Source organism: Ovis aries, chromosome 14 (assembly GCF_016772045.2).
Source record: "Ovis aries strain OAR_USU_Benz2616 breed Rambouillet chromosome 14, ARS-UI_Ramb_v3.0, whole genome shotgun sequence".
Lineage (NCBI taxonomy): Eukaryota > Metazoa > Chordata > Mammalia > Artiodactyla > Bovidae > Ovis > Ovis aries.
The window spans coordinates 60632200-60659983 of NC_056067.1; the positions used below are offsets into that span (position 1 = coordinate 60632200).

The window sequence follows — 27784 nt, forward strand, 5'->3', positions numbered from 1 at the left end:
TTTCCTGGTGGTTCAGTGGTAAATAATCTACCTGCCAATGCATACGACCTGGGTTTGATCCCTGGTCTGAGAGGATACCACATGCCTCGGAGCAACTAAGCCTGTGCAACACATGTACTGAGCCTGTGCTCTAAAGCCTGTGCTCTGCAACAACAGTAACCCCAGTAATGAGAAGCCTGTACACAAGTAACTAGAAAGTCACTTCTGCTTGCTGCAACTACAGAAATCCCATGTACAGTAAAAAAAAAAAAAAAAAAAAAAAACGCTCAGTACAGCGGAAAGAACAAAGAGACATTGAGTCCTCTGGACTGACCAAAAGAAGCCTCAAAATGCCAGTCTCCAACCATAACCCAGCCACGTTTATGTGGAGAATTCATAGCCTGATTGCTGTAAAAAGAGAATGAAGCCAGCAAATGAAGACTTAGCATAGGCAAAAATGAATTTTAAAGATTATTAAAGAGAGAAAAAAACTTTTAATGAGAAATACATACTTCTATATAAAACTTTCCGTTCCATGCTTAGGATGACAAAGCTTCAAATACTTATATGAGAAAAAGTTGTTTACATCAGAATATATAATACTTAAGCGAATACTTTAATGTAATGGAATGTCAAATTACTATATGATCACTTGACGGTAACTAGGCAATTTACTTCTTGTTGAAAAATTGTAATATATTTTCTCTCATTTCTTTTTTGTCTGTTTCTGAAAGATCTGCCAGTTGTGGACAACAAAGCTCATTGTAAAACATAAAGTCTTAAGAAGAGACTAGAATTTCTTTCACCAAAATTACCAACTTGGCACTATTTGTAAATGTTTCTATGTGTATTATCTGACAACTCAAGTCCTAAAGGAACTGTCTTTCTTTACATTTACAGGGCCCCTACTATGTACCCTGTCATCGTCTACGGGTATTTTAATGTTACAAAAGTCTCAAAATAACCCACTGACTTATGTATTTATTAGTGTAAAGCAGGAAAGAAATGTAAACTAAACACTAAAACTGGGTCATAACATGTGGATAGAAAAAGCAACGCTAAGGAAAACCTATTGAAAAAAAATAAAAAGAAATAGGATGGCAGGATTTAAGAGATTAGCACTGAAACATATATATTACCATATGTAAAAGAGCCCGTGAAAGTTTGATGTACCAGCGAGCGCTCTCTGACAGTCTGGAGGGATATGGTGGGGAGCGAGGTGGGTTCAGGTGGGAGGGCACATATGTACGCCTATGGCCTATTCATGTTGATGTACACGAAAACCATCACAATATTGTAAAAAAGGAAAAAAAAAAATAGTCTGAACAGATAATCAAAACTTTCCCACACCTAACACGTGTGTAGTTTTTCTAGTTTGAATTTTCTGAGGGTCAAAAACTTGATATATTTTACTGCTTTCTCTACATGTGTAAGCTTTCACTGCAGAACGGATTCTCAGATGATCTGCAATGTCATTTCTTGTGACATTTGCCACATAAATAACATTTATGTGGTTTCTCTTATGTATGAACTGCCTAATGGGCAGTTAATCCTAAACATGCACTAGAAATTCTGACACATTCATTTCATTTGTATGTTTTTCTGTTGTGATTGTTGTTGTTGTATGTTTTTAATACACTATGAACTCTCTGATGAATTATAAGGCCTGGGCACTTGACTAAAGGCTTTGTCACACTCACGACCTTTACACTAACATGTTTCTCACAACTGTCACATATCTAATGTTTCTATTATGAATTCTCCAATGGTTTCTAAGTTCATCATTTCAAGTAATGCACCGGCCATGTACATCAAATTTATATGGTTTCTCTCCTGTCTGAACTGCATGATGATGAGTTATGGATAACTGTGCCTAAATGGTTTGTCACAATTTTTATATTTGTAAGGCTCTCTCCAGTATGAATTCTCTGATGAACGGCAAGGTTTGTATTCACACTGAAAGCCCTGCCACATATATCTCACTTATATCGTTTCTCTCCAGTATGAACTATCTGATGAACAGCAAGGCTTGAACTTACAGTGAAAGCCTTGGCACATATATGGTTACTCTCCAGTATGAACTCTCCGATGAACAGCAAGGTTTCCAGTATGACTAAACGCCTTGCCACACACATCACATTTATATGGTTTCTCTCCAGTATGAACTCTCCGATGAACAGCAAGGTTTCCAGTATGACTAAACGCCTTGCCACACACATCACATTTATATGGTTTCTCTCCAGTATGAACACTCTGATGAACAGCAAGGTTTGAACTTACTCTGAAAGCCTTGCCACATATATCACATTTATATGGTTTCTCTCCAGTATGAAGTCTAAGATGAACAGTAAGGTTGGCAGTACGACTAAATGCCTTGTCACATACATTGCATTTGTATGGCTTCTCTCCAGTATGAATTCTCTGATGAAGTTGAAGTCTTGTAGTGTGATTAAAGGCTTTGCCACATACATCACATTTATATGGTTTGTCTCCAGTATGAATTCTCTGATGAACTGCAAGGCCTGCAGCTTGACTAAAGGCCTTGCCACACACATCACATTTATACGGTTTCTCTCCAGTATGAACTCTCCGATGAACAGCAAGGTTTGAGCTTACTCTGAAAGCCTTGCCACATATATCACATTTATATGGTTTCTCTCCAGTATGAAGTCTCTGATGAACTGCAAGGCCTGTAGCTTGACTAAAGGCCTTGCCACACTCATCACATTTATATGATTTCTCTCCAGTATGAACTCTCCAATGAACAGCACGGTTTCTATTATGACTAAATGCCTTGCCACACACATCACATTTATACGGTTTCTCTCCAGTATGAATTCTCTGATGAAGTCCAAGTTTCGCAGTCTGATTAAAGGCCTTGCCACATACATCACATTTATATGGTTTCTCTCCAGTATGAATTCTCCAATGAACTGCAAGGTTTGCAGTTTGACTAAAGGCTCTGCCACATATATCACATTTATATGGTTTCTCTCCCGAATGGAATCTCTGATGAACTGCAAGCTTTGCAGCTTCATTAAAGGCCATGCCACATATACCACGTTTATATGGTTTCACTCCTATATGAATTCTCCGATGAACACTGAGGTTGGCAGTATGACTAAACGCCCTGTCACATACATTGCATTTATATGGCTTCTCTCCCGTATGAGTTCTCTGATGAACTTCAAGTTGTACGTTTTGAGTAAAGCATCGACCACATACATCACATTTATATGGTTTCTCGCCAGTATGAAGTCTCCGATGAACACTGAGGCTTGCAGTATGACTAAATGCCCTGTCACATACACTGCATTTGTATGGCTTCTCTCCCGTATGAGTTCTCTGATGAACTTCAAGTTGTGCGTTCTGAGTAAAGCATCGGCCACATACATCACATTTATATGGTTTCTCTCCAGTATGAAGTCTCCGATGAACAGTGAGGTTTGCAGTATGACCAAACGCCTTGCCACATACATTGCATTTGTATGGTCTCTCTCCAGTATGAATTCTCTGATGAAGTTGAAGTCTTGTAGTGTGATTAAAGGCTTTGCCACATACATCACATTTATATGGTTTCTCTCCAGAATGAATTCTCTGATGAACTGCAAGGCCTGTAGCTTGACTAAAGGCCTTGCCACACACATCACATTTATACAATTTCTCTCCAGTATGAACTCTCCGATGAACAGCAAGGTTTGAGCTTACTCTGAAAGCCTTGCCACATATATCACATTTATATGGTTTCTCTCCAGTATGAAGTCTCTGATGAACAGTACGGTTGGCAGTATGACTAAATGCCTTGTCACATACATTGCATTTGTATGGCTTCTCTCCAGTATGAATTCTCTGATGAACTGCAAGGCCTGTAGCTTGAGTAAAGGCCTTGCCACACACATCACATTTATATCGTTTCTCTCTCATATGATATCTCCAATGAATTACAAATTTTGCAGCTTGCTTAAAGGCCTTGCCACACACATCACATTTATGTGGTTTCTCTCCAGAATGAATTCTCCAATGAACTGCAAGTTTTCTAGTTTGATTAAAAGCCTTGCCACACACATCACATTTATATGGTTTTCCTCCTGTATGGATTCTTTGATGTCTAATGAGTTCTGAGTCCTGAAGAAAGGTTATGTCACACTCATTACATCTGTAAGGTCTTTTCTTTTGTGTTTCATGGTCTGGTAACAGTTCTGAAGGATGCATAACAGCATTCTCATCTTTATGAGAAAAGCCTTTGCAGACATTACGAGTTCTCTGAGATGATAAACCTGAGGCGCTGACATTTGTCACAACTTGACTACATTCAAAAATTATCCCTTCAGATTGCATCATCTGCAATTCATCCTGAAAGCTTGATCCGTGCCTTTCAAAAGGTCCATTTTCTGCATCACTTCTACTATGATGATCTCTTCCATCAGTGAGGTTTTTGGTATGGGATGTAGACAATCCTTTGTCATTTCTTTCATCATCTGTCCGCAGACAATCAAAGTCATCCATATTTTCCTGGATCTTCCTGAGGTGAAAATCTTTGCTTTCAAGGCTTTCAGCTCTTCCAAACATCACTCTTTGAAAAATTTCCCCTTTACTACTGTCTGCTTTTGCCTGCAATTTCTTGATCATCTCTATAGGAGACATATCTACAAGACATAAAGAACCACAGATATTCTATTAGTTACAATTCATAAATAAATTATTTCTTGTCAAACACATAACTTTTACACCAAAAGTCATATCCATCCTAACAGAATTACGAATCTTCGCAAAGATGATCTTCAAACTATAGAACACTAAAGGAATAGAACACTTTAAAAGAGCATGATCACATGTAATTCAAATTAATTTTAGGGTAGTGTAGTTTCAAACATAATCAGAAAACATTCATTTTATGCAAACTCCGTATTTTCCCACCATGACCTCAAAACTCATCATACTGTGTATTAAACACACTGCTGTCTCATAATCGAGGAGAAACTAATGGTATATTGTAGACACTTTACGCATATTTATACATATTTAAATGGTAAAGAACATACAGGACTAGAGAGGGGACTCAGTGGTAAACAAGCTGCCAGCCAATGCAGAAGACACGGCACAGGAGGATATAATCCCTGGGTCGGAAAGATCCCCTGGAACAGGAAATCCCAATCAAGTGCACTATTCTTGCCTTAATAAAAATTCCATGGATAGGAAAGCTTGGTAGCCTACAGTCCATGAGATCACAAAGAGTCAGACAGGACTGAGCAACTGAGTAAACAAGCATCAAATAGGCAATACGTTGGAATGGTAAAAATGCAAAAGAAGCATTCTAATGAATAACATAAAAACTAAATGGCAGTTAGTAACTGTTCAAAAAATACTGCTTTGAGAAAATAAAAAATTCTGTAAACTCTCTCTCTCTCTCTCTCTCTCTCTATATATATATATATATATATATATAGTTGGTTTTTGTTTTTCGCTTTTTTTTTTGCTGGACCAAGTGGCTTCTGAAAACATGGTTCCTTGACCATGGATTAAATCCAGGCTAGCTGCAGTGAAACTACTGAATCCTATCCACTGGACTCTCAGGGAATTCCCTAAAGTAATCTAAAAAATAAAAAAAAAAAGCACTTTTCCAAAAAGTGTTCATGCAACTGTAACATGACAAGTTCACGCACTATAACTACAAGGTAGCCCTTGCTCACTGCAAGTCAACAAAATCCTGTGAAGCAACAAAGACAAAAACAAATGAATTTTATTTTTTCTTGCTGTTGGTTTTTTTTTTTTAGTGCCACCTTACAGCACTAATTACCACAGGATGGGGACAAGGAGAAGTAGATACCTTTGAAATACCTCATCACGTGCTACCCAAAGTCAAGCAACGAAATTGACAGGAGTCAAATGACAGATTGTTGCAGAACATACAAAGACCTTGCCGTTTGGGATCTCTTTTCTTGGAGTCCACTTTCCATGCAACATCTGTTGTTTTTTTTTTAATCACTTTGTTCATTTAGAAACAGCCATCTATCTGTAAGTCAGAAGTACTTTCCATTTTCCTTAATAAAATGTAATTTTCAGGTAGCAGTTGGATGGGCTGCAGGTTGGACATCTACAATCAGCTACCCTCCTCTTTGCATGCCCTGAGATAAGAGATAGTTCCTCTCTGGTTGAGGAATTTACAGTCAACAAAAACAGGGTAAACAGCTGGTTTGTCTCTTAATTCAAGGGAATAATCATAGCAAGGACAAAGAAAGGAAAACACCCTGTCTGATACAGGAGACAATACAGAAGTGCAGAAAGGCGCCTTGGAGTTAAAAGTCAGAGGTCAGTCCAGGCCATAATGAGTATTGCTTCTCTGAAAAGCCTTTACTTCAAGATCCAGGGTGTGCCTGTGTACCCAAGGGGAGGGTCCTGAGACAAATTAACCAGGGGGGACAAAGCAAGGTGATTGGCCCACATCTCTCATACCTTTCTTACTAAAAACACACGTCTTACTTTCCTTAAGCAACCATGAGCTATCAGATATTTTAGCATTTTGTAGACTGGTGAACATAAAATACCAGTGATAATGTCTAAGAATATTTGCTTTCTTATAGAGAACGTCTCACGGTGGCACCAAACATATTCATTAATAGTCCAAAATCTCTTTAGTTTGTAAGAGGAAATGAGTTTTCAGTAATCTGTGTTTCAGAATCTTATTTCATTTGGAAATGACCTAGATATTCAATGAACTTTCATTACCAAGTTTAGCACAACCCTAGGAGTGCAGGTTGGAGAAGGCAATGGCACCCGACCCCAGTACTCATGCCTGGAAAATCCCATAGATGGAGGAGTCTGGTAGGCTGCAGTCCATGAGGTGGCTAGGAGTCGGACACAACTGAGCGACTTCACTTTGACTTTTCACTTTCAGGCATTAGAGAAGGAAATGGCACCCACTCCAGTATTCTTGCCTGGAGAATCCCAGGGATGGGGGAGCCTGGTCGGCTGCCATCTGTAGGGTCGCACAGAGTTGGACACGACTGAAGTGACTTAGCAGCAGCAGCAGGAGTTCAGGTTATTCAAACCTGGAGAGGCTATTTTAGACAGACATTTCTAAACTATAATCATTCTTAACAGAGTTTATCTAAAAGCTCCAATTCCATTTGCATTCTTTCCTTAAAACTTTCTTCACTCAAGTTACTTTAACTGTTGACAAACTTGCTTAACATTAAACCTAGGTACAATAAAAGTATTGGCCAATGTTGAAGACACAAGACATGTCTTAATCAGATTAGCAAACAAACATTAATACTAGATATTTAATATTGAATATTTCTGAATTCATGTGAACCTGAAATTCATTTAGGTTAATTTCTGTTGTAATTATTTGATTTGAAAGTCCTTTTTTTTTTTTTTTACAAACAATTGAATTAGAGCTCATTAACAATTTAACCTCAGCAATATGATCCAAACACAAAGACACACACTGAGACAAACATAAATGCAGATCGACAGACATGAGAGCTCTCATACTTTCCAGCCTGAGATTTAAATGTCTCTTTCACCTTCTTCTTCCCACCCCCCGCTCCGTGGTTTAAAATTCTAATTAGCCCAAGACTGAAATCCCTGAAAAAATGGGTTACGTACTTCAAGGACATGGTATAGGTTGCATGCTATGCAGGGTCGCTACAGTCCTGTCCAACCCCCTGCAACCCCGTGGACTCTAGCCCATCAAGCTCCTCTGTCTATGATGGGACTCTCCAGGCAAAAATACTGGAGTGGGTTCCATTCACTCCTCCAGGGGATCTTCCCTACCCAGGGATCAAATCCATGTCTCCTGTGTCTCCCCCAGGGGCTGGCAGGTTCTTTACCACTAGAGTCATCTGGGAAGCTCTGGCAAAGGTTAACTTTTAGCTTTTTTTTGGCACGCTTTTTTAACAAACTTGCTCTGTTTAATTCCACATGTAAAAACAACTGGTTTTGCACTTTCAAAGGAAAAAAAAAACCAACTTAACCAGTTTTCTCCAGAGTCTAAACAACATCATGGCCATCCTGTATCAAACAACTTATCTTTCCTTTCTACAGTCACAGCTTTATGGCTACAATACAGATTGAACAGTGCTCAAATTGACTGTGATAACAGGGACAGAAGGACTGATAAAAATCTTGGAACATCTCTCCAGGATGATGGGGGTCTTTGATCAGAAGAATCTAAAGGGGTTAACAAACTTGCTAGAGTGGGGGAACCTGGGCTTGCCCTGCCCCCTCAGAGACAGGGGCCGTTAGAAGGGGACCAGCTGATGGAGAGGGAGACAGAGGGGTTGGGAGGGGTGTAAGGCCACAACAGGACAAAGAATGGAGAGAGAAAGGGCAGTATGGGGACACTATTGGAGCTGTGGGTTGGCTAAAGAGTCGACTTAAAAACTGAAGACTTGATCAGCCAAATATAAAGTGACATTGTAATATGGATAATCATCCTCACAAATCACACAGTTCTTTTTGCAGTTTTAAGTTACCTTTATTTACCTCATGATAGGCAGAGAGAATTGGAGAAGGCAATGGCAACCCACTACATTGTTCTTGCCAGAGAGTCCCAGGGACGGGGGAGCCTGGTGGGCTGCCGTCTGTGGGTTCGCACAGAGTCGGACACGACTGAAGTGACTTAGCAGCAGCAGGCAGAAAGAAGGATCCAGGAGCCAACTTGGATGGTGCTAAGCCTGGGGTTCGTTGGCAAGGGCCCCTGCAAAGGCTGAACAATCTCAAGATTTGTCATCTATCTTATCTATGGTGCTGCAAGACTTGCACTCACAGGAGACAGTCAGGACATTCACACTCAGGGCAATTTCCATGCAGGTTAGAAGCAAGGTCAGAAGAATGCACTACTTTGTCTTGAAGCCTAAACAAGACTATTTATTTAATTTCCCTAACACCCTGGTGGCTCCATGGTAAGAATTTGCTTAGTAATGCAGGAGACATGGGTTTGATTCTTGTTCTGGGAAGATCTCAGACGTCACGGAGATTAAGTTGATGAGCCACAGATACTGAGCTTGTGTGGTAATACTACTCAAGCCCTTGTGCCTAGGGCCTGTGCTTCACAACAAAAGAAGCCACCACAATGAGTAACCATGCTCCGCACAACTAGAGAGTAGCCCTCACACATCTCAAATAGACAAAAGTCCACACAGCAAAAAAGACCCAGTACAAGTCAAAAAAATATACATATCTTGCTTTCATCTCTGTGGGTGCTACAGCATCACTCGAGGGTGCTGTACATTTCACATGTCAAAGAACAGAGCAGTAAGTTAGGGAGAAGAAAAATCTCCTGTGAGAGTTCACAAACATTAAACATCTGTTTTCTCACAGAACTCTCCCACTTAGAGAGTTTCCCAAACCCCATGAATGGTGTGGCTTCCTCTCTGTCCTTCTGACAGTTGCCCTGTGATCACACTGTGGATACTTTCCCACTCATCTGGATGTTTGCTATTAGTACCTCATTCCCACAATCCAAGGGTCTTCTTCCTTGTGCCACAAGATGAGATAAAGTTCAGATCAGAAACAGAACTTCCTGCTCGGAAGTAATGCCATATACTGTGGCTTCTTCCAGAATCCAACCTCTCTCTCTTTTTTTATAAATGTACCAGTTATTTTTAATACATTGGTGTATTCATTTCTTTTGGCTCGGGTGAGTGTTCATTGCTGCTTGGTCTTTTCTCCAAGTTCAGCAAGTAGGGGCTACGCTCCAGTCACAGTGCTCGTGCTCCTCACCTGCTGCAGCTTCTCCTGGGTGCACGGGCTTCAGTAGTTGTCCCATGTGGGCTCAGCACTTGCAGCTTCCAGGCTCTAGAGTGCTAGCTCGTAGTTGAGGCACACAGGTATAGCTGCTCTGTGACATGTAGGATCTTCCCAGACCAAGGATCGAACCCTTGTCTCCTGCATTGCCAGTTGTAAAATGCAACTGTTTTGTCAGCCAAGGAGTCAGGGCATTATGGAACGACAGAAAGATACTTCTGAAATGAATTTACTCTCTGCCTCCTTCTGAATGCACAGGCAACAGGAAGCTTTACATGTGTGAGTCAGAAAGGTTTGGAGCTTAGTCAAGAAAAAAGGAGATCTCAAAAGGTAAAGAGGGAACATGCAGAGGAACCCCAGGGCAGATCCCCACTTCAGAGGGAAGTGATCCTCACCCACAGACAGTAGGTTCCTGAGCGTCTCCTCCATCACATCCTGGTACAAGGTCCTCTGGGCAGGGTCCAGGCATTCCCACTCCTCAGGAGTGAAATCTAGGAACACATCCTTGAAGGTCAACTGTGCCTGAAATGAAAACACATTTCACCAATGGGCCCTGAGGAAGATTCTTAGTTTCACACAAAATGAGAAGAGGTGAGAGGGGTAAAGCTCAATTCAGATGAAGTAATACTCTGATAGATAACTTTAAAAGCTGCTTGAAGCAAACTGTTGGTCTGCAATCTAATTTATAATTTCCTCTTTTTCCTAAGATTATGATATCCTGCAATCAACATGAATTTGTCATGTATGCGGACAATACATGAGCAATACAGAAATTAAAACCAATCCTGGGCTGTCTATGCAGAAGTCTTAACATTCAACACACTGAGTAGCATTCACTATGTAGATGAGTTACAGGAAGACTGGTGTCTTCAGACATGACAAAGTCCACAGTGACTTTATTTATTTTTTAATTAGTTAATTAATTTTACTTTGGCTTCCGTGATGGATCAGATGGTAAAGCGTCTGTCTTCAATGCAGGACGGGTTGGATCCCTGAGTTGGGAAAGTCCACTGGAGAAGGAATAGGCAGCCCACTCCAGTATTCTTGCCTGGAAAATCCCATGGATGGCGGAGCATGCTAGACTACCGTCCGTGGGGTCGCAAAGAGTCGGACACGACTGAGTGACATTCACTATCTAGATGACTTACAGCAAGACTGGTGTCCTCAGAGATGACAAAGTCCACAGTGACTTTATTTTTTAATTAATTAATTTTACTTTACAATATTGCATTGGTTTTGCGATACATTGACTTGAATCCGCCATGAGCGTACATGTGTTCCCCATCCTGAACGCCCCTCCCCCTCCCTCCCCATCCCATCCCTCTGGGTCATCCCAGTGTACCATCCCTGAGCACCCTGTATCATGCATCAAACCTGGACTGGTGATCTGTCTCACATATGATATTTTACATTTCAATGCCATTCTCCCATATCATCCTGTCCTCACCCTCTCCCAGAGAGTCCAGAAGACTGTTCAATACATCTGTGTCTCTTTTGCTGTCTCACATACAGGGTTAGCGTTACCTTCTTTCTAAATTCCATATATAAATGTTAGTATACTGTTTTGGTGTTTTTCTTTCTGGCTTCCTTCACTCTGTATAATAGGCTCCAGTTTGATCCACCTCATTAGAACTGATTAAAATGTATTCTTTTAATGCATGAGTAATAATCCATTGTGTAAAAGTACCACAGCTTTCTCATCCATTCATCTGCTGATGGACATCTAGGTTGCTTCCATATCCCGGCTACTATAACTAGTGCTGCGATGAACATGAAAACACTGAATTTTAAAGAACACACATTGTGATGATGATGACAATTCCTACACACTAAGCATTATCTTAAAGACTTTACACAGATGAATTTGTCATCAATAGAACAGCATGTTAGAGAAAGATCTGTGTCCACCTTCAGTTCAGTTCAGTTCAGTCGTGTCTGTTTGCGACCCCACGAATCGCAGCACGCCAGGCCTCCCTGTCCATCACCGACTCTCAGAGTTCACTCAGACTCATGTCCATTGAGTCAGTGATGCCATCCAAATATCTCATCCTGTCGTACCCTTCTCCTCCTGCCCCCAATCCCCCGCAGCATCAGATCTTTTCCAATAAGTGAACACTTCACATGAGGTGGCCAAAGTACTGGAGTTTCAGCTTTAGCATCATTCCTTCCAAACAAATCCCAGGGCTGATCTCCTTCAGAATGGACTGGTTGGATCTCCTTGCAGTCCCAAGGGACTCTCAAGAGTCATCTCCAACACCACAGTTCAAAAGCATCAATTCTTCGGCGCTCAGCTTTCTTCACAGTTCAACTCTCACATCCATACATGACCACTGGAAAAACCATAGCCTTGACTAGACGGACCTTTGTTGGCAAAGTAATGTCTCTGCTTTTCAACATGCTATCTAGGTTGGTCATAACTTTTCTTCCAAGCAGTAAGCGACTTTTAATTTCATGGCTGCAGTCACCCTGGGGAGTAAATTCTGTCACTCTAACAAATCGCTCAGATCCAACCGTTAAGAAATGAGCCAACAGCACCTGAGCTCAGGTGGTTAGGAGTGACAACTGAACCTAAAGAATCAACCAGTTAACTAACAGAGAAGCAGAGAGTTTCCTGATAATACCTGAAACAAGTTCAAGGAAGCTGAAATACAATAGAACAGCATAAATGGTCACGATACAGGGTCACACCCTCTCCCATCGCAACCCACACAATGTCAATAATCTTACTACAATTTACATCATTCATGTGATGATGCAGAAAAAACTTAACACCATGAAATACACTTAAGATACAACGGAAACTGCTACAAAGCATACACCATTATTTATGAGAGGATGTTTCTGTAATAAAACCACAGAGTTACATATCCATGCATTTATGCATGCGTGTGTAAACACACAATTGATTGAAATAAGAAGAGTTGTCTTCATTTTTTTCTTTCATTCTATCAAAATTCATTCAGCGTCAGCTTTGTGCCTCAAACTTGAAATATAGCAGTGAACATGATGGAGCTTACAGTCTAGCAGCCAATTTCATCATCTAGCAGCCAGCCAACCGATTTCATCCACAACTTTAACGTTACTACTGAAATAAGTCCTCTGAAACAGGCCTGGTGCTAAGACAAGATTAAACAGAAAGTCTAAGCTACAGTGAGAAATCAGACAAGGTCTCTGTGAGGAAGAAACACTTAGGATTGGCAAGGTGGGAAACAGAAGAGTGTTGCAAGCACAGAAAACAGCCTGAGTGTCAGCTCTGAGGCAGGAAGATATTCACTGAACAGAAAGTCAGCCAGTGTGACTGAGACACAGGGAATGTACATGCGGTGATGCCAGACAGAGGCTAATTTATGCAAGGTCTATGGATTTTGGAATTTATTCCAAACGCTACTGAAGTCACTGAAGAACCTGCAGGAGGAAAGCTAGACACTTAAGATTTGTTTTTCAGAGCTCAATCTGCTGTATGTGGAAGTGGTTGTTTACCTGCTTACTCATGCCAGACTCTTTGCAACCCCACTGACGGCAGCCCACCAGCTCCTCTATCCATGGAATTCTCCAGGCAAGAATACTGGAGTGGGTTCCCATTCTCTTCTTTCATTTTACTTCTTCATTCAGTAACTTTGTCAACATTCTATTTCTTTTTCAAAGCTTATTTATTTTGCTTATGTTGGGTGGTCATTGCTGTGAGTCGGCTTTCTTGAGTTACAGCTGCAGTGCACGGGCTTCAGATTGCAGTGGCTTCTCTTGTTTTGGAGCACAGGCTCTAGAGAGTGCGCGCTTCCGTAGTAATGGGATCCGGGCTCTAGGGTACAGGTTCAGTCATTGTGGCCCATGGGCTTAGTTGCTCTGAGGCATCTTCCCGGATGTGGGATGGAACCCACGCACCCTACATTGGCAGGCGTATTGTTAGCCACTGCACCACCAGGGAATTCAGCAACATTATCTTATTCTAGTTCAAAAACAATAAAAAGTAATACAAGCAGAAAATAGCATACAGAAGATTTCTTCTAATCTTTATAAAATACCTGTATTTTAAAATATGTGGCCCTCCCTACGGTATGTGGTAAAGAATCCACTGGACAATGCAAGGGATGTGGGTTTTTGCCTGGTCTGAGATCCCACATGCTGAGACGTAACTAAGATGATGAGTCTCAATTCCTGAGCCAGAGCTGTACAGCCCAGGAGGTCAAACTACTGAAGCCGGCGCGCTCTAGAGCCTGGGCTGCAAGACAAGAGAAGCGACTGCAATGAGAAGCATGTGCACTGCAACCAGAGAGTGGCCACCACTCGCCAGAACTAGGGAAAAGACACTGAAGCAATGAAGATACAGTACAGGAAACAAATAAATTTTTAAAATAATAATGTGATTTTTATCATTAATTTTAGGTATGTACTGATTAACAAACTCCAAACTTTATTATTTTATTCCACTAAGAAAATACTGAATCAAGATTAGTGAAGTTGGAGGAGTCCCTCATGGTCCAGTAGTTAAGATTCCTCACTTCCACTGTAGGGTTTCACGTTCGATCCCTACTCAGCAAACTAAGACCTTGGAAGCTGCATCATGTGGTCAAAAAAGAAAGAAAAAAAAATTAGTAGCCCTGATTTCATAGTTTAAATTAGATGGTGTAACGAAACACTCCCTAGCCCTGACATCTATTTCTGAACGTTCTATTCCATTCTCAAACACTTAAGTTTTCAAGGAGGTGCTCACTTGGTTTTAAATGTACTATAAAAAGTCAGAACTTATTTCCCCTCAGTGGCCTCTTTGGCAGATTTTACCATGTACTGTACATGTTAATACCTGAGGTCCACCTACAGCTTCTTTACCCTGATTGACAGAGAGCAGACACCACATCCACATGGGCCTGAAGCAACCCCTGCTGCCCAACAGCACCAGGCCCTGTCTCCAACCCATGGGTGAGAAGCCCTGCCCAGCACAGCACCCAGGGGAACCTCCTCACAAGGGCCAGGTCACCCGGTCATGTGGAGACAGGATCTAAGGGGAGACGCCAGGCCCTGAGGGAAGGCCCCGGGTGGGTGTGCATGTACTGGAGTCAGACAGGATACTTCAGAGTCAGACACAATTAGCGAGTCCAGAGAAGGGCACTTCAGGAAGGCAGTGTGAGAATCCACTGAGAATATGACCTTACCGGAGAAAGAGCCATGCCTGACTCCTGTTCTTTCCTCTTCTGGGCTCCTTCGTCCATGAGTCTTCACAGTTCTATCATGAAAGGGGAAAACATGCTGTTTAATGCTTAGGGTCAACACATCCCCTTTGAGCCCAAACCATACACACAGGGAAGCCCTCACCATGAGGAAGAGACAGTCCCCTGTGGCCACTGTCTCAGGAGGGACTCAGGAAGGTCAACTCCCGCAGAGAGACCAACACGGGACTTTCCCACACTTTTCCTCGGATCACACTCCCCTCCTGGTGAGGCCTCATGCACGCAGCAGCAGGGGGCACCTCCGCTCACTCCAGGATCCCCTTCAGGTCACACAGCAGGCCCTGGTCCATCCCCACTCACAGCAGAGTGCCCTCCCCTCCCCCAGGGCCCTGTCTCAGTCTCAGAAATGGAGGCTAAGAGCCCTGGTGCTTGCAGGATCCAGATCGGAATCATCCATGGCCTGTGCACATTCTTGGGGCCCCACACGAGATCCTGAGGAGCATGTCTGTTGGGAAGGTGTACAAGACACGCCCAGGCAAAATGCCTCATGATCTCATGTGAAGCCTGGGTTGAGCACTAGTGAAGGATTAAGCCCAGGCCACCTTCCAGCTTTACTGAGACTAACGAGAAGGGTTCTGTGTACATATATCATACACCATGTGATCATGTGACATGCGTACACTGTGGAATATTTATCAGAATCCACGAACCAACACATCCATCACCTCCAAATGCCCATGTTCTGTGTGTGGTAAAAACACTGACAACGTACTCTCCTGACAAATTCCCAGCATGCAGTAACAGAATAGGATTAACTACGGTCAGTGTGCTGCACACACATCCCCAGGACGCACTCATTTTACAACTCAAAGTCTGTACCTTTCAACCAACATCTCCCCAACCTCCCCACCTCCCAGCCCCAGATTACCACCATCCCACTGTCGGGTACTAGTGAGTTTCACATTTTTACATTCTACAGATAAGCGAGCACAGAGAATATCAGTCTTACCCTGTCTGTCCTAATTCAGTTAGCATAACATTCTCTACACTCACCCAAGCTGTCCCAAGTGACAAAAATCTCCATCTACACGGGAAAGGATAAGAAACCCTTCCTCAGCGATCAATGCAAAGAAATAGAGGAAAACAATAGAATGGCAAAGCAAGACCTCTCTTCAAGAAAATTAGAGATACCAAGGAAACATTTTATGCAAAATGGGCACAATAAAGGACGGAAACGGTATGGATCTAACAGAAGCAGAAGATATTAAGAAGACGTGGCAAGAATACACAGGAGAACTCTACAAAAAAGATCTTCATGACCCAGATAACCAAGATGGTGTGATCACTTACCCAGAGCAAGACATCCTGGAATGCAACATTAAGTCAGGCTAAGGAGCATCACTATGAATAAAGCTAGTAGAGGTGATGGAATTCCACGTGAGCTATTTCAAATCCTAAAAGATGATGCTGTGGAAGTCCTGCAATCAATTCGACAGCAAACCTGCAAAACTTAGCAGTGGCCACAGGACTGGAAAAGGTCAGTTTTCATTCCAATCTCAAAGAAAGGCAATGCCAAAGACTGTTCAAACTGCTGCACAATTGCTCTCAGCTCACAAGCTAGCAAAGTAATGCTAAAAGTTCCCCAAGCTAGGCTTCAGCAGTATGTGAACTGTAACTTCCAGATGTTCAAGTTGGATTTAGAAAAGGCAGAGGAACAAGAGATCAAATTGCCAACATCCACTGCATCATCGAAAAACCAAGAGAGTTCCACAAAAACATCTACTTGTGCTTTATTCAAAGCCTTTGACTGTGTGGATCACAAAAAACTGTGGAAAGATCTTAAAGAGATGGGAATACTGGAACACCTGACCTGCCTCCTGAGAAATCTGTCTGCAGGTCAAGAGGCAACAGTTAGAACTGGACATGGAATAACAGACTGGTTCCAAATTGGGAAAGGAGTTAATCAAGGCTGTATACTATTACCCTGCTTACTTAACGTACATGCAGAGCCCATCATGCGCAATGCTGGGGTGGATGAAGCACAAGCTGGAATCAAGATTGCCAGGAGAAATATCAATAACCTAAGATATGCAGATGACACCACCCTTATGGCAGAAAGTGAAGAAGAACTAAAGAGCATCTTGATGAAAGTGAGAGAGTGAGAAAGTTGGCTTAAAACTCAACATTCAGAAAACTAAGATCATGGCATCCAGTCCCATTACTTCATGGCAAATAGCTGGGGAAACAGTGTGAGACTTTATTTTTGGGGGCTCCAAGATCACTGCATATGATGACTGCACCAATGAAATTAAAAGACACTTGCTCCTTGGAAGAAAAGCTATGTGTATGACCAACGTAGACAGCATATTAAAAACCAGAGACATTACTTTACTAACAAAGGTACATCTACTCAAAGCTATGGTTTTTCCAGTAGCCATCTATGGATGTGAGAGTTGGAGTATAAAGAAAGCTGAATGCCAAAGAACTGATGGTTTCACACTCTGGTGTTGGAGAAGACTCTTGAGAGTCCCTTGGACAGCAAGGAAATCCAACCAGTCAATCCTAAAAGAAATCATTCCTGACTACTCATTGGAATTATTGATGAAACTTTGTCCATCTGATGCAAAGAACCAAGTCACTGACAAAAACCCTGATGCTGGGAAAGACTGGAGGTGGAAGAAGGGGATGACAGAGGATGAGATGGTTGGATGCCATCACTGATGCAATGGACAGGAATTTGAGTACGTTTTGGGAGATGGTGATGGACAGGGAAGCCTGGCGTGCTGCAGTCCATGAGCTGGCCAAGAGGCAGACATGGCTGAGCAACTAAACTGAACTGAATATGCCGTTACAAATATGTGTGTATATGTGCCTGGGTTACCAATGAGGACTTCCCTGGGAGCTCAGAAGGTAAAGAATCTGCCAGCAAGGCATAAGAGACAGATTTGATCCCTTGGTTGGAAGGATGCCTTGGAGAAGAGAATGGTAACCTTCTTCAGTATTCTTGCCTAGAGAATCCCATGGACAAAGGAGCCTGGCAGGGTACAGTCCCTGGGGTCGCAAAGAGTGTGACATGACTGAGTGACTAACACTTACACTTACATGTTTTCAACCTGGATCCTGGGGCTCTGTAATCAACAGAAATAGTTATGAGACCAGAGGAGAATTTCAAGAAAGGCTTTATTGGGACTCTTGCTGCAGTAAGGAGAGACAGAAAAAAAAGTGTGTGCCCCTGCTCCTCCCAAAAAGGGGGCTGAGCTGATCCCTTTGGAAGGAAACTGAGATGATCTGCCCCGCCTCAGGCCCCTCCCCCAGAGGTGCTGTGAGCAGGGATCAGGGGAAGTGATCTGCTTTTGTTTCTGGAGCCTCAGAAATCAAGCTTAGTTTGTGGTCTTTTTACTTATGGTTCAGAATTGCTGTCCGCTCATGAATGTCGATATAGTTTCTTTGTTCAATTACACTTTCTTTGAGGTCTGTTGCCCGAGAAGAGGTTCGTCCAGGTGCAAGAACTGCCGAGAAAGGTCCCAGGACCCAGCCTGTCTCATACACACATCACGGTTTCATCATCCACTCGGCCGAGAACAGACATTCAGGTTCTTTCTACAACACATGGCTGTTGTGAATCATACATTATGGGTTACAGGAGTGCAGGTTACACCTGCAAAATACTGATTTTTGCACAGGATTTCCCTGGTGGCCCAGTGGTGAAGAACCTGCCTAGCTCTGTGGGCGATGTGGGTTCAATCACTGGTGGGGGAACTAAGATCCCACAGGCGGCGGAGGGACTAAGCCCGAATACCACACTAGAAAGTCGGTGCACCGAAACCAAAGATCCTGCAGGACGCAGGCAAAGTCAAATACATCAACAGTTTCTAAAATTTTGCTTTTCTTAGCTATATGATTAGAAGTGAGATTGTGCGATTCTATGCATGTTCTATTTTTAATCTTTGAGTAACTCCATACTATTTTCAATGTACCATTTACATTGCCTTCAGCCATTTACAACCATTAACTGTACTGTGCATGTACATGGCAGACGCCCGATTTCTGTAAAGACGATGAGAAAACAGAAGAGGAATCCACTGCGCTGGCAGGAACAAGTAGCAGCTGCGTCATCTCCAGAATAAGCCTCTTTGCTACAGGTTGCTGTGGAGCTGATAATCCTTGGATTCTAAGAACAAGCCTTCACTGCATCATGCAAAAGTCTTCTGCCATCAAAGCTGAGGCCCAGCCATTACCCTCAGAGGCTGAAAGAAACTTCCAAACCTGCATCTGGACCAACACACTCCCCCAGAGACCTAGTAATAATCCACCCATCCTGCTATGCAATCCCCAGAAGGTTCCAAGCCTTAACAACTCCTGTGTTAATGATGGAATAATATACACGAAGATGCCCAAACACCAACCATACTCAAGACATCTTATCAGTAAATGGGACCCCAGCAGCTCCAAACTGTCATCACCAAAATCTAATAATACAAGACAGATATGTAGGCTGATGCACACGCCCCAGTGCCACTTCAACATCTTCCAAGGAATACGCCAACTTCTCTTTTTTTACCTTCCATCTGAAATCTTCTTCATTAGTAACTCAAACTAACAGAAAAACTATAGGTAATCCACAAAGTGATCTCCCGAATTTTAACGACCGTTATTCTATGGGTCTGATTCTTGCCCTTCCTACAGACACCAGAAAATCCACTGTGTGGAGGGGGTGCTGTGGGCACCTCCTGGATCCCGTCCCCCTTCTCTGGGACCACTGTGCCCATCCTCCTGCACCCAGACCTCCCTGTGGACTAAGCTTAGGCCTTGATTCTAACACGCAGCAGAGTAACAGGCCTCTTCCCAATTCCACTTCCTTCCTTCCTTCCTTCCTTCCTTCCTTCCTTCCGAGGTGTGATCATGTGTTTCACAAAGAAACTCAGTCATGAAAACCTCAGTCACAGCATCTGTGTCCAACGGAAACTGAGCTAAGACACTATGGCACACCCACCATTCCACGCAGCCCACAATTGCCCATGAGCCCACATCCAGGTCCTCAAGGTAGAACTGAGCCCACCTTTGTCAACAGTTCCACACAACCTGAGATCCCAGAAGTATGAATGTCTCTCTCTCTCACACACACACACAAACACACATACACACCACCACCCCAATTCATTGGGTTCATCTAGAGGCCTAGTCTCCCTCCCACAACCCTCCTGGAGACTCTGACAAGCTCCCCTTCACTTTCCCCCAGTTTTCTACCCCTTCATGCATGGTTGAACAAGAGGGCTAAACAGCAGAGACCAAGGGCATGAGCATCGCAACAGAGTTGCACAGAAGCTGCAAATCCAAGGACCCTCGGCACTCAGTACAGAGACCAAGGAGCTGGCCTCCTGGGAAAACCTGCCAGCAACTTGGGACATCAGAAAATTTTACAGGACCTTGAGATTTGGTTGGATTGAGCTCAGTGGAGAATTAACAAAGATATTAAGACCCCAGTCTCACTGACACCTGTTCTCCCCAGAGAGAGCTAACTGGAAGATATCCCTGATCTTTAAGGAGTGGGGGACTCCTTCATATCCCCTTGGATTCCAAACCTTCTGGCCAATCTAACTACAGTAAACCCAGCATCCCCTGATCTGAGCAGATGAACTGGCTGCTGTCCAAGATGGTAACTGTTCCCTGGGTGGACAGACCTTAGAAGACTTGGGGGCTGCAGTGAGCAGTGACACAGCAGACTAAAACATGGGGACACCTCAAGACACTAGATCTATCGGGCTCATTAGGACGCCCCACATCTTTTTCCTTTTCAGTGATTAAGTGTCCACGTGGGGTAAGGATCAATTAGAGTTGAAATGTCCAGAACAGATACAGGAACCATCATCACCTATCCTGTCCCCTCTGTCTCCACTGAGAATTCTTCAGCCCAACCCACATTCCCAGTCCTCACCTCTAGAATGAGATGCTGTGAGCATCCAGTGAGGAGGAGGAACACAGTACATCCTTCACTGAAGGGAAAAGAGGAAAGACTCCAACAGTCAAAGGACAAGGGCATTTCTGATGAAGGTGATTAATATATAGCAGCAAACCTGGTTAATATGGGAAGGAGATGGGGAGACCTCGCTGGCCTAGACCTGAAAGTATAGAAAGAGCAAGGGCCACAGTGATTTAATGACCAAAGGCAGGCATAGAAACTAAGATCCGAGACGGAGAAGGTGTTGGTGTCTATGAACAAGGACTAAGTGAATGTGACCAGGACAGACTGACCATGAGAACGGGGTCAGCTCCCAGGATGAGGCTGGAGACACTGGCAGCGACCTGAGGGTGACAAAGGGCTGTGGAGCCACCTGAGGAGTCAGGATGCTGCCCTGAGGACACGGGGAAGCCAGTGGAGGTGGGAGGCCTCCCTGTAGATTGATCCTTATTCATAGAAGACATCTGCTGATAATCTATCTCACTCTAAGCATATGTTCCCGCCTCCATCCTACTGTTGTCCTTTTTCATTTTGCAAAACTGGGACCCATTTCACATTCTAGTAACAACTGGGCTCTCCTTCCAAGAAGAACTGCCACACACAGTCACACACCCAATTTGGCCAATCATTTCAGAGGTCACTGGTGCTCAGATGCTGGACCCGAGGGAAACATCATCAGATCACCTCATTGCTCACTAGTTACCAGATCACATAACAGAGAGGAAAATGGAATATAGACTAACTGCTTAAATTAGGTCGTCATTCTTAATATAAAAGATCACTGGCATTCTTCCTAAGTACTCATCAAAACAGTCTACATCTATTTACTAGTTACCAAACAAAATGCTTTGAAAATATAACATCAAGAAGAAACAGCAAATGGGACTCAAATAAACATGAAACAAACCTAAAGTGAATCAGCTTGATAAAAATTTTTCCACTGAAGAATTATGGTGCCAAGTGAAAAAAAAATGAGAATATAGCATACTTAGAAAACAATGACATGAATTAACTACAGGAGGGCAACAAATCTTATTTCAGAAGCGAATAATTCTTTACAAGAAGGTCAGTATTGAATGACCTAATCTATACCAAGCTACAAAAAGAATTAAATGTAAAGAAAGCAGAAAGCAAAAAGGAAAATGATTACAAAGAACATATTTAACGTTCCTGGAAAAGGCACCATGTAGTAAGAGAGTCAGTCAGTTCTGCACATGGATGTTATCTTTTAATACAAATAATTATAAAATGCACAAGCCTTACAGACAGAAGTTTTGCAATTCTCACCTGTATAATGTAAAGAAACAAGTTTTAAATTTATTAGATCCTAAAGCCAAAAATCAATGTGGTGGTTTTGTCACTAAGTCCTGTCAGACTCTTGCGATCCCATGGCTATATCCAGCCAGGCTCTTCTGTCCATGGGATTCTCCAGGCAACAATACTGGAGTGGGTTGCCATTTCCTTCTCCAGAGGATCTTCCCCACCCTGAAATTAATTTGGGTCTCTTGCATTACAGGCAGATTCTTTACCGACTGAGCTATGAGGTAAGTCAAAAGTCAATGCATCACGACTTCATAATCTTTATCCAACCAATTCAGCACTCTCCTGGATCTAGTCCTCTCCCCCACCTGCACACTACTTGTTTCCAATTCATTTAGTTGATCTGTTTCCCTACTTCTTTCTCCATCTCCCTTTGTCTTCCCCTCTGCTCTCCAGCTGTGCTCCTCTCTACTTCCCTGACTCCCATCCGGCCTCTCGCTGCCATCTGTTCCCTGTAAAATGCTTCTAATCCAACCTCCTTGATGATCTTAAATCTCCATGAATTTCTGCCTTTCTTCCTCCATCTCCGCCCTCCCTTCCTCCCAACACTCTGGCACCCACAAGTGGCTATGCTTCCTTTCACCTTGCTTGCTTTCTCAGCTCCTGCAATTACTGGACGTGAGTGAAAGTCCCTCAGTCCTGTCTGACTCTTTGCGACCCCGTAGCTGTAGTCCATGGAATTCTCCAGGTCAGAATACTGGAGTGGGTAGCTGTTCCCTTCTCCAGGGGATCTTCCCAACCCAGGGATCGAACCCAGGTCTCCCGCATTGCCAGCGGATTCCTTACTAGCTGAGCCACGAGGGAAGCCCAATCACTAGGAGTCCCCTTTCTCTCCCAGCAGGCTATTGTTCTGTAAGCCAAGGTTCCAACTCTTGTATCTCCTTTGCGGGCTCTCTGTGTGAACCACCTCTCCACTGTCGCCCTCTTTGGGATCCGTGCTTTACAGCCCCTCTACCTGAAGGCTATGGAAGGGGTCGGCAGAGGATCAGATAGTTAGATAGCATCCCTGGACTCAATGAACATGAATTTCAGGAAACTCTGAGAGATACAGGGGTCACAAAGACTCGGACTGAACACCACCTTCCTATTTTGCTCGCCTTTAACTCTCCGGAGAGCCTGCTTTTCTCTAAACTTCTCTCCTTGCCTAACCCGCAACCTTCAAGACTTCCTCTCTTTCATGTTGCCGTCTCTTCGCAAGTTCCTCACCAATTCTCTTGTCATCGATTCTTCCTCAGGCTTTTTTCAGTTTTCTATTTCTCTCGAAGTCGATGTCTTTGCTTCTCATGACATCACCCTCCACCCCCCCATTACTATTTCTGGGAATGGCGGCTGCATAAGAAGCCCTCCTCCTGCAAGGGCCAAATTCCAGTTGGTGGAATTTCGGATGGAAGAACCACGGGGGTCAAGTGGCTGGCCCAGGTCACCCACCACGACACAGGGTCAGGGGAAAGGTCATTATGAAGACAGGCCGAGGAGATATGGGCGCTGGGAGGGAGTGGGTCTAACAATCGGGTGCGCTGCGCAGAATTCCAGGACCTGGGTGAGGACGTGGCCTCCAGGGGCCGAGACGGAGAGGCTGAGGACCAGGGAGCGAAAATGCCCACCTCGTGGAAGAGAATTTTATGTGGTGCAGGAGGTGCAGAGGGGACAGTAAATGGTTTTAAGACGGAAGTGATGTGAAGTCGCTCAGTCGTGCCCGACTCTTTGCGGACCCTATGGACTATAGTAGCCTACCAGGCTCCTCCCTCCATGAGATTCTCCAGGCAAGAGTACTGGAGTGGGTTGCTATTTCCTTTTCCAGGGATCTTCCCGACTAGGGATCGAACCTGGGTCTCCAACATTCCAGGCAGATGCTTTAACCTCTGAGCCACCAGGCAAGCCGGAAGGAGGTGCGAAAAGCAGCGATTCCGAGTTCCAAAAGCAGGAACCAGCTGCAGTGCGGTTTAAACCAAAAGGGAGTCGCCCCTGCGCCGCTCACGGAGACGTCTGAATTTGCTGGGGTTGGTAGCTCGGGCGCGGGGATTTAGAGTCAGCAGAGACCCTCCGATCCAGGGTACCAAAGGAAGCCGAATGAGAGCGGCACCTGTGTCTAAGAAAGAGAGAAACTCACGCCGTGCTTCTGAGACAGCTGCACCGTCGGCTCTCCGCTTCCGGATGTGGGAAGCTGCTCGTGAAACGGCGGGGGCGGCCTGGGGAAGCGGCCTAAAGGGAGACAAGCTCTCAGGGTGCGGGTCACGGAAGGAAGCCGGTCTGCCCTGCACCTTGGGAAAGTGAGCGGGGCGGGGCCTCGGGGCGCGGGGGGGCAGGGCGGAACAATTCAATAGTGTAATCTCGGAGGAAGCTGACTGCAGGAAAATTAAAAGACCTCTGCTTCCTGGAAGGGAAGTTAAAAAGCAACAGCATCACATTGACAACAAAGGTCCCTATACTCAAAATAATGCAATGGTAGTTGCTAAGTCGTGACCGGCTCTTTGCTACCCCATGGAGTCGGCCTCCTCTGTCCGCCAGGCTCCTCTGTCCCGGGAATTCTCCAGGCAAGAATCCTGGAAGTGAACTCGCTCAGTCATGTCCGACTCTTTGCGACCCCACGGACGGTAGCCTACCGGGCTCCTCCGTCCATGGGGAATTACAGGCAAGAACACTAGAGTGGGTTGCCATTTCCTTCTCCACCGGAACTTCGCGACCCAGGGATGGAACCCCGGTCTCCCGCATTGTAGGCAGATGCTTTACCGTCTGAGCCACAAGGGAAGCAAGAATACTGGAGTGGGTGGCTATTTCCTTCCCCAGGGGATCTTCCTCACCCACGGATCAAACCATGCCTCCTGCAATGCAGGCACATTCTTTACTATCTGAGCCACCAGGGAAGCCCAGATATAACGTTAAGTGCGATGGAAATAGTTGAGATGAGTGGCAAATTCAAGTTGTGTTTTTGGAATATCATGGAATAGCACTGTATGTGTTACCTCAGGATTTTACTTCGAAAGGAAATCAGAACCTGGGCCTCTCACAACGACTGAATTTATTTGAGCTGGAGGAAGGGGTCGGGGAATAGCGAGGTGCGAAGTGACTGGAGATCACGGATAGGGAGGAGAGGGGACCCCACAGGCGCAGCTTAACAACAACAACAACAAAAACAAACAAACAAAAAAAGTACCTCCCGTTTCCAATGGTCGGCCGCATCTACCAAGTCTCCGCTTCGGGAATTGGCTGTAGAATCGCTTGCGACGAAGCAGAGACTGGAGACTCCTCAGCCATTGGTATCAGAAGAATGCCACAGCGAGGGGCGGGGCGTAGCGCACTCTCCCGCGCGCGGGCGTGTGAAGGGCGGAGCCGAAAGGGGCCGAGGGCGGCCGAGCGGGGCCGAGCGGGGCCGAGAGGAGCCGAGCGGGGCCGAGCGGGGCCGAGCGGGGCCGAGGGGGGCCGAGCGGGGCGAGAGGACACCAGCGGTGTTCTTCCTTTTGGTTCCCAGGTATCTTCTCAGGGTTTAGAAGTTCATGAGGGTCTTTCCTGTCTTGTGTTGCATCGTTGATTGCTCATAACTGCAACAGTTTTAAACTCAAAACTTAAAATTGTTGAGGCTGAAGCAGTTCAGTATGGGAACTGAAACCTGGTGTGGTGGCCGGGCTGGGGGTGGGTGGGGGTTGATGTGGGGTGGTGGCTAGACCCAGAAATATTCCTGCAATTAGAATTAATTTAAGCAGTTTAAGTAAACAAGAACTGGCTTTGTGTAGGGGTGACAAGCTGGAATGTGAAACACACAGCTCTTAGTAATAGCTCAGTTAACACCTCTAAGGAGAAAAATGCCTTCACATTCCACTTCTTCAGAGATCAAGCTTATTAGTCACTGCAGCAGCCCAATGACAATGCACCCTGAGGGGAATGCAGGCTGGAGCAAAACAGGTACCATTCTGAGCTTCCGACATAGTAGCCTTGGTAAATCACGAACAGCCTCTTGGGCCCATACTGCGCCTCAGGAAGTCCAGTTAAGTTTTGGGGTGTCTCTCCTGGTTTTCAGATCTCCCAGTTATGGGGTGATGACCCCAAATTTTATTTGGCAGGGTATTAACAGTTAAAAGACACAGGAGGATCCTGGTTGAAAGTTACTGGGATTTGCTCAGTTGAAAGCCACTCACTGCCACTTCCCTGGTGGTCCAGTGATAAAGAATCCGCCTGCCAATGCATGGGACACAGGTTTGATCCCTGGTCTGGGAGGATACCACGTGCCTTGGAGCAACTAAGCCCGAGCAACACAAATACTGAGCCTGTGCTCCAAAGCGTGTGCTCTGCAACAAGAGTAGCTACAGCAGTGAGAAGCCAGCACAGCAATTAGAGTAGTTCCTGCTTGCTGCAACTAGAGAAAGCCCATGTGCGGCAAAAAAAGGCTCAGCACAGCCAAAAGAAAAAAGACATTGAGTGATCTGGACTGACCAAAAAAGGAGATTCAGAATGCCAGTCTCCAACCAACCAGCCACGTTTATGTATTTTATGTACAGAATGTATAGCCCCTGCTCGCCGCAAGGAGACAAAAGCCAGGAGCACAGTGAAGACCCAGAACAGCCAAAAATAAAATTTAAAGTTATTAAACAAGAGAGAAACAATTTCCTGTAATAAGAACTGCATTCTTCTTTATAGAAACTGTTTGTGTTCCATGCTTATGATGACATAGCTTCAAATACTTTTGAGAAAAACTTGTTTACATCATAATATATAATACATAAGTGAATACTTCCTCAATGTAAGGGAATGTCAACAATTACTAGATGATCATTTGAAGGTAATCAGGCAGTTTTAATTTTTCTTCTCTCTTTGCTGTGCTGTTTCCAAAAGCTCTGTCAGATATGGACAACAAAGCAGACTACAAAACAACATCTTGAGAAGACATTCCAATTTATTTTCACCAAAATTATCACCAACTTTGCACTATTTATAAATATTTCTGTGTGTATTAATTGTCTGAACTCAAGTCCTAAAGGAACTTTCTTCATGTTTATAGGGCAGCTGCTATGTTCCCTGTCATTGTCTTCTGTGCATTTTCACATTACAAAAGTCTCAAAATAACCCACCGACTTATGTATTTGTTAGTGTAAGGCAGAGAAGAAATGTAAATTAAACTTTAAATCTCGGTTACAACATGTGGACAGAGAAAATAATGCTAAGGAAAAACTTGAAAAAACAAAAGAAATAGGGTAGCATGATTTGAGAGAGTTGCATTGAAACATATATATATTGCCATATTTAAAATAGATGGCCAGTAGGAGTTTGATATATGACTGGGCATCCAGAGCCACTGCTCTGTGACAACTTGGAGGTATAGGGTGGGGAAGGAGGGAGGGGACACATGGATGCCTATGGGCGATTCATGTTGGGGAATGGGAAAAACCATCACAGTATTAAAAAAAAAAAAAAAAACTCAAGAAAAAGGAAATTCTACTAGAGCTGACAATGAACTATGGAGCATATTTATTAATTCTATAATGTTACATCAACATTTTAATATGCTTTGGAAAACTAGACTTCTATTTAGTATTTATTACCATTCATTCAGTTCAGTTGCTCAGTCGTGTCCGACTCTTTGCAACCCCATGAATCGCAGCTCGCCAGGCCTCCC

The 27784-nt window shown here is 43.9% G+C and overlaps 1 protein-coding gene across 3 annotated transcripts; it reads right to left on the reverse strand.

Moving 5' to 3' along the window:
* Positions 1-453: 453 nt before the first annotated feature.
* LOC114117926 (zinc finger protein 616-like) lies at positions 454-25461 on the reverse strand. Of its 3 annotated transcripts, none has more exons than XM_060399081.1 (4): positions 25361-25461; positions 14883-14953; positions 10128-10254; positions 454-4625 (listed from the first exon to the last, which is right to left on the reverse strand). In XM_060399081.1, exons 2-4 carry the CDS (start codon positions 14937-14939, stop codon positions 2044-2046), a joined length of 2766 nt encoding a protein of 921 aa, XP_060255064.1. In that variant the 5' UTR covers positions 14940-14953; positions 25361-25461; the 3' UTR covers positions 454-2043. The 3 variants fall into 3 exon arrangements, with proteins under 3 accessions (XP_060255064.1, XP_060255063.1, XP_060255065.1); XM_060399080.1 differs by having other exon boundaries at positions 25331-25461; XM_060399082.1 differs by lacking the exons at positions 14883-14953; positions 25361-25461 and having other exon boundaries at positions 9709-10208.
* Between the last annotated feature and the right edge of the window lie 2323 nt (positions 25462-27784).

What these genes read in the sequence shown, in the direction of transcription:
- LOC114117926 (XM_060399081.1), bottom strand. Translation starts at nt 14,939, where the DNA reads ATGGACGAAGGAGCCCAGAAGAGGAAAGAACAGGAGTCAGGCATGGCT. An exon ending in CAGGCATGGCTCTTTCTCCG is followed by an intron (nt 10,255 to 14,882) that starts GTAAGGTCATAT and finishes TTTTCATTTCAG; the next exon opens with GCACAGTTGACCTTCAAGGA. An exon ending in CAGGAACCTACTGTCTGTGG is followed by an intron (nt 4,626 to 10,127) that starts GTGAGGATCACT and finishes TATGTCTTGTAG; the next exon opens with ATATGTCTCCTATAGAGATG.